This window comes from Natrix helvetica, assembly GCF_964273705.1.
Source record: "Natrix helvetica genome assembly, chromosome: 1".
Classification (NCBI taxonomy): Eukaryota; Metazoa; Chordata; class Lepidosauria; order Squamata; family Natricidae; genus Natrix; species Natrix helvetica.
The window spans coordinates 189,381,019-189,393,147 of NC_138548.1; the positions used below are offsets into that span (position 1 = coordinate 189,381,019).

Here is a 12,129-nt window from a genome sequence, read left to right on the forward strand (position 1 = left end):
ATTCCCTTAGCTCAAAGAAGAAAAGGAGGTCCAGTAGCAAAGAGACTGAGATTTATGGGTATTGATGATAATTCAAAATGGAGCAAATTTATTGATCCTAAACATGTAATTGTGATTTCACAATCTGCTAATTTTGAGGAAGATATTGACTGGTCCAGGATTCATTCCAATGATCCTGGAGTTTATTTTCCTAGAGATGATGTTGCAGATGCCACGCAGCCTGATGACCAAGATTCACAGGCAGATATTTCTTCTACCAGTTCTTCACAACCTGATGTTCCGTCTTCACAAGCTGCAGATGCTGATGGTAGCAACGAATGTGAGGACGAGGACGAAGAAGCAGAAGAAGAATGGATTGTTGTTCCGAGACGTTCCAAGAGGGTCACAAAAGGAATCCCTCCACAACGATATTCATGGCAACTGACAAAAACACCCTTGCCTTTGATTTGCAATGTTACACTTCCTCCTGATACATTTACACAAATCAAGCAGCTTCCTGATTTAGAGCAAGACAAATGGTATGAACCAATGCAGGATGAAATGGACAGTTTAAAGAAACTAGCATTTTATTGGCCCCCACGTAGGAAGGAACCTAGTTACATCTCTAAACTTAGGAACCTCTTCATCACATTGGCCTGCTCTCCATCTTGCAGCTTCCCCCTTGGTAAACCCTTCTTCCATGTGGAGATTGCTTCTCTGTAGGAAGGTGGGGTAAGAACCTTTAGGGGCATTGCAGATGCACCTTGTCCCACTTCCCATCCTGCAGGCCTCTCTTTGGTAATCCCTTCTTCCATGGTAGAGATTGCTTCTCTGTAGGAAGGTGGGGTAACAACCAGTTGGGGCATTGCAGGTGCACATTGTCCTGCCTCCCATCCTGCAGGCCTCCCTTTGGTAATCCCTTCTTCCCTTCTGGAGATTGCTTCTCTTTAGGAAGGTGGGGTAAGAACATTTTGGGGCATTGCAGGGGAGACTGGAACCGGTGGGGAGGTCAATCCCTCGGTTGGCCACTGCCCAGTTTTCTGCCATGTGCCATCTGCTGAGGGAGGGCAGGTGCCCACTGGCATTCCTCCCATCCATGACCTGGGGTTGAGACCCATCCCGGGGTTGTCTGCTTCACAGGTTTCAGTTCAACCAATGATGGCTGGCTAGGGAGGTTTATGTGCCAAGGACCCTCCTGCTGGCTTGGAGGAGTTATAGGCCAAGTAGGTGCCCTCTGCTGGCTTGGAGCATTTTCCCATGTTGATGGCAAAGGAGGTGCCCAGTGGCATCTTATTCATCCATACTCTGGGAAAAAAACCCAATCTGGTGGTGCTTCATTCACTGGTTGCAGCCCAATTTGTGGCTGGCATGTGAAAGATGCTGGCCAAATCCCTTCTTGCTGTCTTGGTTGAAATTCCCATTTTGATAGGGAATCTGTCTCCCACTCAGTTGCAGGGTAATAAGTCATTTCATTTATCGCTGTCTGGAAGGAGTCAAAATCTCCACTCCAGGTTTTTTTTCCAAGCCTTGCTTCCAAGCTGGGGGGAAGAAGGGGGAGCATGCACTCACGTTTAGTTGTCCGAGATGGTCCAGGAAGCCCATCAGAGATGACTGCGTGGGGATGGCTGGGATCTCCTTTCATCAGATCTTCTGGCCATCCTCTAACCGGGTGTAGAAAAAGTCTTTTCCAGCCCCCTCCATCCTCTTGCCAGATGCAATAAATCTTGAAGCAGATTCCTTTGCCTTTGAAGATAGCAAGAAGCGTCTCATTATTGTTCGCTGATATTTTATGCTGTCCTGGTCAGCGTTGGGAATTCAGCACCCCCTCACCAGCCCCCTCCTCCCCTGCGAGGGGAGGTGCTGGTGCTTTATTTTAAAGGCAGAGTTGGAATAATGTCAGTGTTCCAAATACCATGCATGAAATCAATCAGAGACCAAGGCAGAATCATCCTTAAAGTTCCAATTTAATCATACAGGCATGTTGGCACTGTGCTATCGAATTTCAACTCTGATTCTCTTCCTAGAATTCCACCCAGTTGAAAGTTCATGATATATCCCCACACCCCATAATCCATCACATGTTCCAATCACCATCTTCCACGCTGGCATCTACACCCCTCTGCTTCGGGTCAGGTGTCAAGGTGCGGAGACAAAAGATGACCTTGAGCTTCTAGAAAGAATCACAACAAAACATCCCACAATTCTAATCCTTTCTATTCCCCCCTCCCAATTACTACACTAATGAAACACATAGGAAATTATAAGAAAGTGTGGCAGGCCAAAGGTCCTAAAAGAAACATAACTACAGGCCTGACATGGGTTCCATTTCCGTAACCAGGTTAAACCTAGTATGAGAGGCCGATCCATTCCTGGCGCAACAATAAAACTTATAGTCTCTTGGTGAGTTCCCATCCACATATCTATTGGTTCAGTTACAAAATGGGCAGGGCTCCCCCCAGCTATTGAGCCGTCCAGCTGGCAAAAAGCAATGGGGCCTTTTAAAGTTTTCAATTTCAGACCCAGTTTTTCTAGCACCTCAGGGCTAACAATGCAACGTGTGCACCCCGAATCTAAAAGGGCCAGCATTTTCTCATGTGCTCCAGTAGAGGGCACTTTAAGTTCTACTGGGATAGTCATGGAGCTTGTCTTCTAATTGGTTGTCAGACTCCCATGGGGCCATGCAGGGGCAACTCTCTAGACTGCGTTTTGAATCCAGGTTTGGTTGAGTTCTCAAATGCCATGTGGGGAGTTGGGTAAAGGGCCAATATTATCATGCCTTAATCCCATCCCCCTGGAGCTGAAGGGGAGAACTCTTTATTATGTAAAGGGACTGGCTTGGCCACCTTAATGGCCCATTGACAAAGTGGATGGAGGCAGGAAGCTACAAGGAGCTATTCTCTCTTTAAATATGTTTCTTCCTTTTCATGTAAATGTAATATTCTGCCTTTTCAATAATTCCTAGGACATTTTCTGGGAGAGAGCTGGGTGATAACTTTCCACAGCACCCAAAACTGCAGGATTTTTTAGTACAGTAGCTGGATGCATGAGACAAAAAAGAAAAACTTTGAATGATTTTGCAGTCAGTTTCTGAATGGACAAGCGCCAGAACTAGTAACAGAAGGAATTTATTAATATCAGTTAATGTCTCTCTTGCTGTGAGCTCATGAGTTATGCAGGTAGTCCTTGACTTACAATCATTTGTTTAGTGACCGTTTGAAGTTACAATGGTACTGAGAAAAGTGATTTATGACCATTTTTCACACGTACGACGATTTCAGCATTCCCATGGTCACATGATCAAACTTTTGCGGCTTGGCAACATCCATGTATTTATGGTAGTTGCATGTGATCACCTTTTGTAACTTTTGACAAGCAAAGTCAATGGGGAAGATTCACTTAATAAACGTGTTACTAACTTTACAACTGCTGTGATTCACTTAATAACTGTGGCAAGATCGCAAGCGAGCTATTCCGAAACGTCACTTTTCAGGCTCGAAATAACTCCATATTCCAGCAGTCTTTGCGGTCGCGAGGCGAATGAACGCCCCTTCCTTTTAAACATGGTTCCTGAGAGCAAGTGGGCGAAAATATAAGAAATCGACGATAAACTCGCTTTTCTCGCGGGATAGCTTACTCTCGCGGGATCCTTCCTACCTCTTCTGTCACGTTTCTCTGTGGGAACGCATGCGCAAGTCCACTTTCCTCCTTAACCCTCTCCGGATCTCAATAAAGTTTGCGTTCTCGTGACTTATTTTATTTCTTCTCGTTTTTGTTTCCGAGAGCTCCGCCTGTTCCTTGCACTTCCGGTTCAGTTGGTATTTGTGTGTGTGTGTGTGGGGGTGTCTGGGATGGTCCTGGCGGCGGCAGCAGCTGTCTTGGCGTGGGAGCGGCGACTTGATGGTCTTTTCAGGTGAGTGGTATTGGCAATGGTCGGTCCCTCTGCGGGGCCCAGCCGCCAGTTTATCCCTCTGCGGGAGCTGGTCGTCGCCCCATCCCTGGCGCCCACCGGCCTTTGTCTGAAGGGCGCTGGTTCTGACCGTCGGTGTCCGAGCTCCTACTGTGGGAGGCAGGTTGGTAGTTGTTGGAAGGCCCAAAGGGAGGAATTGGGTACTGGGTTAAGAGGGTTTGACCTTAGTTGCAGGAATTCACTTGTCTAACCTTTCTTTTCTCCTTCCAAGAACCTTGCTGGATCTGTTGAGGCAATTAGCTAACATGTTTTCAGTCTTTAAAACGCATAAAAACAACCCTGCTGGATCAGGCCAAGCCCATCTTAGAATCCATTTTGTTTGTCACAGGCATCCAGATGCAGGGAGGGAGAATAACATGCAAAAGTTAAGTTCGTTCATTTTGTTCATTTGGATTTCTGAGCAAAAAATGATATTTTAAAATAACTGCAACTTCCCTTCCAATTGTTTTCATTTTGAACCAATTGTTTCCTTCAGTGGGACTGATTTCTAGGTAGATTTACATAGGATTACACTGTTATATTCTGGTTCTGGTTCTCCTCTCTCATTTTAAATTATTAATTCCTCAGAAGCTAAGCTACACATCTAATATTCCATGTTAGAAGTGGGGGCTGACCCCAGAATGAGCTGATTGGTGGTAAACAAGGATTATTTTGTGCCTTTATGAAGATTATTGAGTTCTGAAAACAGTTCTAAACTGCTTACTATTTTAGACAATTCACCTTTTTAAAAACACAAAACCGCTTTAGAATGCATGATTCTAGATGAAAATTGGAATGTTCTGAATTTGGATGTCACAGAGAAATTTTTTTATCCATCAGTAATGTATATTCTGTTAATTATCTTGACCAAATTGCACATGTAAATGTGGCACATGTAAATGTTGAAATACAGGAAAATCTTACTTTTATTTTCAAAAGCTATATTTTATATTTATCGTTAAAATTAAGATTACTTTGGTTGTAGTGGTCATAGTCTAATGCTGATTGTAGAAATGATTGTGACTGGCTGATAAGGAACACATTACTGCCCTGAAAAAAATCTCAGGACTATAAATCACTTCCATCTGATAATTCTAGCTGAATTATATATTGTTGGTCTAAATCATTGGTGTCCAAACTTTTGCCTTGCGTGGGCTGCATTAAGTGAAGAGGAATTGTCTTGGGCTGCATATAAAATACATAGTTAATGTATGTTAATCAATGTTAAAAGTTTACGATCTTGTGGGGCCACATGTAGTCCATGGGCTGGAGAAGCCTGGTCTAAATAGGCTATTGGTTTGACTTAATATAAAAGTGTGTATGTTTTAAAACATGAAAAAAATAATTCCCATGGACTGCACAATTTGTCAATATGTTTATATAGAATATTGCCTTTGAAAGAAAAGTAAAATCACTAAAATAACTATTTTTTATTTTAGTACTTGTATTTTAGATTGAAGCTAGCACTAATGCTAACATTGGCAAGCAAATTGAAACGGGATGATGGTGTCAAGGGCTCCCGTACTTCCAACTCCACTTCTGATTCTACTCGAAGAGTGTCAATTAGAGATAAATTGCTTGTTAAAGGTAATGCACTTTCCTATTTATGTTTTGTTCATTTTTTATTGTAAATTCAACTTCAATGTCACATAATTATCTGAGGGGTTGTTGATGCTTGCTGAGCTTGCTTGTTTTATTGCAGATGTTTCATTATCCAAACTAGGTAACATCATCAGTAAGGAGTGCAGTGTGCTGTCAATTGATAATCTAGGGGCTTGCCTCTCAGTGTTGATGGGGGTTATTTTAGAGATTCTTTGCTTTGGCTGTTCGCTGTTGCTGTCTTTGGCAGTTTCTTGATTGGGATATTGTTTACTTGATTGTTGTTTATAATATTTTAACATATTTCTTGATTTATATTGCTGTTTCATTTGGTGATAGCACATGAAAAAGTAAATAGGCTTGAGTATTGTAATGGAATGTTTCCTATAAATGTGTAGTTAAGTTTTTATTAATTTTTACTGTACTCCACTGTAATCACTATGACTGGATAGTTTGGTTGATTTCATAATGCTAATAGAATAGAATAGAATAGAATAGAATAGAATAGAGTAGTTTATTGGCCAAGTGTGATTGGACACACAAGGAATTTGTCTTTGGTGCATAAGCTCTCAGTGTACGTAAAAGCTATAAATGATAAATCATGGTCATAGTCATCATAAAAATAGATTCATCTAAATCATAAGATGCTACACTTGGTGATAGTCATAGAATACTAAATAAGCAATCAACATAAATCATACTAGGAAACTAAAGAAAACAATATAAATCGTAAAGATACAAGCAAGAAAGTTATAGTAGAAAAGTAGAAAAGGAGATAGTTAATAGCAAAGATGAGAATAATAATAGTAATATAGACTTACTTAAATAGTTTGACAGTGTTGTGGGAATTAGTTGTTTAGCAGAGTGAAGGCATGAGGGGGAAAACTGTCCTTTTGTCTAGTTGTTCTGGTGTGCAATGCCCTAGAGCAGTGATAGCAAACCTTTTAGAGTTTGAGTGCCCAAACCACAACCCAAAACCCACTTATTTATCTTGGAGTGCCAACACGGCAATTTAACCAGAATATGGAAGTTTTAGTTTAGAAAAACAACTCATATGTGATTAATGTTTTTTCTCTGAAAACAACACATAACAGCGCTTTCAATGATACAAACACCTTTTTATTGAAAGGTAAACGTTTGCATTTGGCATGCTTTTGATTAATGTGACTTTTGCTGTTGTATGCACGCTGATAATTTTTCTAATCTTGGCTCATGCTTTAAGTTTGAGAGCAACACATGCAGCACTCAGGTCATCTGTTAGTTCAGGGCTGTCAAACTCAATTTCAATGAGGGCCCCATTGTGGTTGACTTTGGGGGCCAGGGTGGGCATGGCCGTGGTGGGCATAGCCAGCTTCCACTGCTGCTGTGCTCGCTCTCCTTGGTTGCCCATGGTGGGTGAAGGAGGGCAAAGTATGTGGGTCAGAGGGAGGCCCACTCCCTCTCCTTACGTGACCTAGCTTTGTAACCAAAGCATCCTCAGTGATAGGATGGGAGACCACCAGGAGAGGTCAGGAGCAGGGAACAAGGGGATGGCAAAAGGCAGCAGGGCTGCTGGTGATCAAGAGCTGAGGCAGGATTTACTTCACATGCTCACTCTCTTTCATTATAATCTCCTTCCTTCCCTTTTTCCTTCCCTCTTCATTCTTTCTTCTTCCTTCCCCTCTTTCCTTTTTTGCTTCCTTGCTCTCTTTCCCTCTTTTTTTTGTCTTTCCTGTCCCTTTGTGGATGCTCAAATGCAAAAGGGGAAACATTCCTTGCCTTATGATCAAATGCCACTTTTGCTAGTAGTTTGTGGCCACTTAAAAGACTGAGAAGAAACCAGGCTCAGTTTATTCCATGCTTGCATTTCATGGAGACAGACTACAATGCAGCAAAACTGTCAAAATGATGGCTCTGATAGTTGATCAAAGCTCCTGTTTTTTATGTGCAATAGCTTTAGCAGTTAAGAACAGAGCTAAATTAGTTGCTTTTCTATTACCATATTTTTCGGAGTAAGACGCACCAGAGTATAAGACGCACCAAGGTTTTGAAGAGACAAATTTAAAAAAGTAGGTAGGTAGATAGAGGGATAGAGAAGGAGAGAAAGAGAGAAATACAGTAGGTAGGTAGGGAGAGAGAGAGTAGTTAGGTAGGTAGATAAAGAGAGAGAGAGAAATAAAGAGAGATAGAAATAAAGAGAGATAGAGAAATACAGTAGGTAGGTAGAAAGAGAGAGTGTGTAGATAGGTAGGTAGAGGGATAGAGAGAGAAATAGAAAGAGAGAGACAAAAATACTGTAGATAGGGGAAGAGAGAAAGTGTGTAGGTAGGTAGAAGGAGAGAGAGAGAGAGAAATAGAGAGAGAAATACAGTAGATAGGTGTTTCTGCTGGCACGGCACTTCATCAATGTAATTCTCATCAATCAGTTAAAGAGCGTTCCAAAAAGAAAAAAAAATGTTTTTGCACTCTGCAAACCTCCCCAAAACGGCCCATTTTTCACGAAAACAGGCCTGTTTTTTTCCAAAAAAAGGCATGAATAGCCTGGGGGGGGGCTTGCAGAGTGCTTCTGAGGGGGGTCAAAAACAAGCAAAAAATGGTCCATTTTTTACGAAAACGGGCCCGTTTTTTGACAAACAAATTTGCATGCATAGCCTTACGGAGGCTTATAGAGTGCTGCTGGGGGCTGGGGAGGCAAAAAACGGCCCGGTTTTTGCTCATTTCTGCCCTCCACAGCCCCCAGGAGCTCTCTGAAAACCTCCATAAGGGTATGCACGGCCATTTTGGTGAAGGGGGCGGGGCTTCAGGAGGCAAAAAATGCTGTATTTGATGTATAAGACGCACCCAGATTTTCAGCTTCTTTTGAGGAAAAAAGGTGCATCTTATATTCCGAAAATTACGGTAATTCATAATGATCCTTAAAAGAGCTGTTCTGTAGGGATCCTGTCATGGTCTAATTCAGACTGGAAATATAGCAAAGGAATTATTTTTCCCCACTTCCTTTGTCCTGTTTTCCATACTGGAAATAGCTGTTTTCAACACCCAAGGAGGGGATTGTGGGGTTAATGGTTATTCAGTAGTTGGCAAACCACATTGATTAATCAGTCAAAGTCCACATTCCTTCCTCTTAATCCTTTTGCTTACAAGAAGGTACAATGGAATTTACATGTAGACATCACATTCCATGCAGCAAAATATTAACTAGTAGAGAGTCACGTACCTATATCATGAAGTGTCCATGAGGTGTCCATGAGGAAAAGCATGCATATTTAAACCAATCAATAGTTGCCAAGTGTATTTTCTGTCTAATGAGCTTTTGCTATTCTGAGAAGTTTGACAATAAAAGGGAGCCCCGAACAATGCTCTGGGTGGGTGCCCTTCCCATCAGGGTGCCTTCCATCGGGTGGCCTTCCCAGCGCAACCTTACTCCTGTCTGCATCTGCTTTTTCTACGTCACCAACATCTGGTGACCCCGATGTGATCTCATTCATTCAGCCGGACGAGCCCAGGTGCACCACAGCAAACTTCCCTCCCAATATTTCGTGAGTATGGGGGGTGGGGGGAACTGTCATCGCAGAAGTTTCATGCACAAGAGTTGCAGAAATTACTTAAATGTAATGAAGTGACAGGAGTTAGTCTACCTAAGTTAGAAAACTTAGTAGGTGAAATAGGTTGTCAATGTCCCTGGTATCCTGAGGCAGGTACTTGGGAATTAGGGGACTGGATAAAAATTGGAATACAATTGCACACCGAGCCGCGAGCTCCTATTAAACATTTATTGTTGTGGAAAAAATGCAAGGATATAATAGGGAAGATGGGGACTCATAAACTCAAGGTACCTTCCGCATCGCTCTCTTCAATCCCAGAGGAAGGATTTGCCCCCCCTCCGTAATATCAACTAGCTTTACCGGCTGCAAATACATTGAGGCCAGTAGAACCTAGTTCCCTTACTGCTCCAATATCAATTGTCTCTACAAAGGAGCCGAATGGAGCAGTTCGAGCAGGATTTCTAGAAGAACAGAAAAAAGGAAATCTTACAGGACAAGAACTTGCAGAAGGGCTTCAAGCCTTCCCAGTGGTACAAACAGTGGATCCACAAGGACAGGCACAATATCAGTGGAATCCATTACCATATCCAGTGTTAAGAGAATTGAGGAAAAGTATCACTGAAACGGGGTTACGTTCTACCTACACAGCAGGCATGCTGGAAGGTATTTCTAATGGTTATCAGTTAATCCCACAAGACTGGAAATATTTGTTTAGAATGCTTCTCACACCTGCACAATATGTAGTTTGGAATTCAGAATACCAAAGAGAGGCTTATTCTGATTTTATTGATAAATTCCAAGAAGCCATCCAATGGCAAATTGATAATGAGGAAGCTAGTGGGGAATTAATGAAACAACTAGATTATGGACATGCTAATGCAGATTGTCGTAAAGCTTTGATGTCAATTATAAATAAAGGGGAATATACTTTAGCAGAAATGTTGAAGGCATGTTCAGACATAGGCACAAATGCATTTCAAATGGATGCATTAGCAGCTGCATTTAATTGCAAAAAACCTGGACATTTTAAACAGCAATGTCAAGCTCCAGGTAGGAGCACCTATAGAGGTAATGGACCAGGTGGGGGCCACTTCAGTGTGGTACACCAAATCCAAATATGATACCAAGAGCATATCAAGTTATGGTGATTGACCTAAACGATTGTTTTTTCACAATTCCATTATGCAAAAAGGACAAACCTCTTTTTGCCTTTACTGTCCCAGTTATAAATTCAGAAAAGCCAACGGAAAGATATGAATGGACAGTTTTAACCTCAAGATATGTTAAATTACAACAGCTTTTAGATTCAATTAACTGGTATATTAACTGGTATATCCTACCAGTATATTTAGTCCTTTATTTGGTGCATTAAAACTAAGAGATAATCCTTCTGATTTAATACAATTGACAGCAGCACAGAAGGAAGTATTTGACCAAATAAACAATGCATTAAAATTAGTCTGGGTAGATAGATGTCACGACCTCCCCCAGGCCTGAAAGTGTTGTTCCATGGTATTTGTGCATGTATGTGTGTGTGTTGAGATCCTTTAATAATAGAAAATGGAGCTCATTGGCTTATGTACAGCTCCCTGAAATAATTGTAATAACTGCTTTGTATGAAGAAAGAATGAAATGGGATTTTTCTATGTGAAATTAATGATTGCAGTGCAAATGTGAGTATGTTGATGGTAAAAGTTGGTATGAATGTAGTTTGATTCCCTTTCATATAAAGAAACAGTAAGTTGCAAGGTTGTTTAATGTATGTGTGTGTATGCATGTGTGTTATCATTTCCAAACCTGAAGGGAGGGTGAGATCTCTAATAAAAGAAAATGAAGCTTGGTGGCTTGTGAAAAAAAAAGCTTCCTGAAATACTTATGATTGGTTGGCATGAGCAAGCATAAAGGTCTGATTGCAGTATGAATGTGAGTATGTGTCCCCGATGCCCCAGGGAGTGATAAGTGAAGGGATCCAGAGACCTGTGATTGCCTGTATGAATTCCCCCCCCCCCTTCCTTCTGGGTCATTCTTTGGAAGGAAGCAGGAAAGGCGGGGAGAATGAGTGTCTGCTCATTTTTACCACGAGTGTGTATATGAAATGCCCCCAATGATACCTGTGAATGCCTCTGTGCATGCCCCCCTCCTTCTTTCCCTCCTTCCTTTTGGGTCATTAAAGGCGGCTGAAGTTTTTCTGTTCACTTTAACCATTTTTTTTCTCTCTTCTGAGAAATTTAAAGTAAATGGGTGATCTGCTCCTGCACCTTTACCTTTCACTGTTGTGATCTTTCATCTGCATATAAAAGGTATGCAGTTACATTTTTTTGTCTGCTCTGAATACAATTTTGATTTTTTTCTCCTGGAAATATCTTCATGTTAGAATTGATACTTCTAATTTCATTTGGGCTACTCCGCAAAAAGGAGAGGCCACAAAACATGTTATAAATCATTGTATTAGGACATTTGCTGTTATGGGCTTACCCTCCACCTTAAAGACAGATAATGGCCCAGCATATTGTAGTAAACTCTTTGCTGAATTTTGTGAGAAATGGCAAGTTAAACACATTTTTGGCATTCCCTATAATTCCACAGGGCAGGCTATTGTAGAATGAGCTAATCATACCCTAAAATCAGCTTTGGAAAAACATGGACAAACGGGGAAATCCCGTAGGCCTTCCTGGGAAACAGGAATGGCTGAACAAAGTTCTATTTACATTAAATCATCTTAATATAAAAAATGTATCTACTCTAGTGGATAATCACTTTGGCCATAGAACGAGTCATCCTCAGCCACAAGTAATATATAGATTATTACCTAATCCTGAATGTCATGGTCTGGTTCCTTTGTTAACATGGGGACGAGGATATGCTGCTCTCCTTGCTTCCACAGGACCCGTGTGGATTCCAGCGCGGTGTGTAAAACCTTGGAAAGATTGAAAAATCTGATACCCAACTTCTTCCTCAGCTTGCAGAATCCTCAAACGGATCGAGACCGAGCATCTCAGAAGAAACATAATCCAACTTGGGGACAAATTGAGGCTTTGTCTGCTCAAGCCAGTCAGCTCTTGCAAGATCAAAATGTGGAGC

At 41.6% G+C, this 12,129-nt stretch overlaps 1 protein-coding gene and 1 long non-coding RNA gene across 7 annotated transcripts in view; both read left to right on the top strand.

The window, feature by feature from the left end:
* LOC309399414 overlaps window positions 1-12,129 on the top strand; it is a 241,580-nt gene that overhangs the window by 74,221 nt on the left and 155,230 nt on the right. The gene's annotated exons all lie outside the window — the stretch shown is intronic.
* The window catches only part of UBE2F (ubiquitin conjugating enzyme E2 F (putative)), a 163,096-nt gene continuing 154,611 nt past the window's right edge, over window positions 3,645-12,129 (top strand). For 2 of the 6 annotated variants that reach the window (XM_081967145.1, XM_081967148.1), the window contains exons 1-2: window positions 3,646-3,889; window positions 5,365-5,512. In XM_081967145.1, coding sequence (XP_081823271.1) covers window positions 5,395-5,512 — 118 coding nt within the window. In that variant the 5' untranslated portion in view covers window positions 3,646-3,889; window positions 5,365-5,394. Of the gene's footprint in view, window positions 3,890-5,364; window positions 5,513-12,129 lie in introns of all 6 variants that reach the window. The other 4 variants (XM_081967146.1, XR_014176513.1, XM_081967149.1 and 1 more) reach the window with 4 other exon arrangements.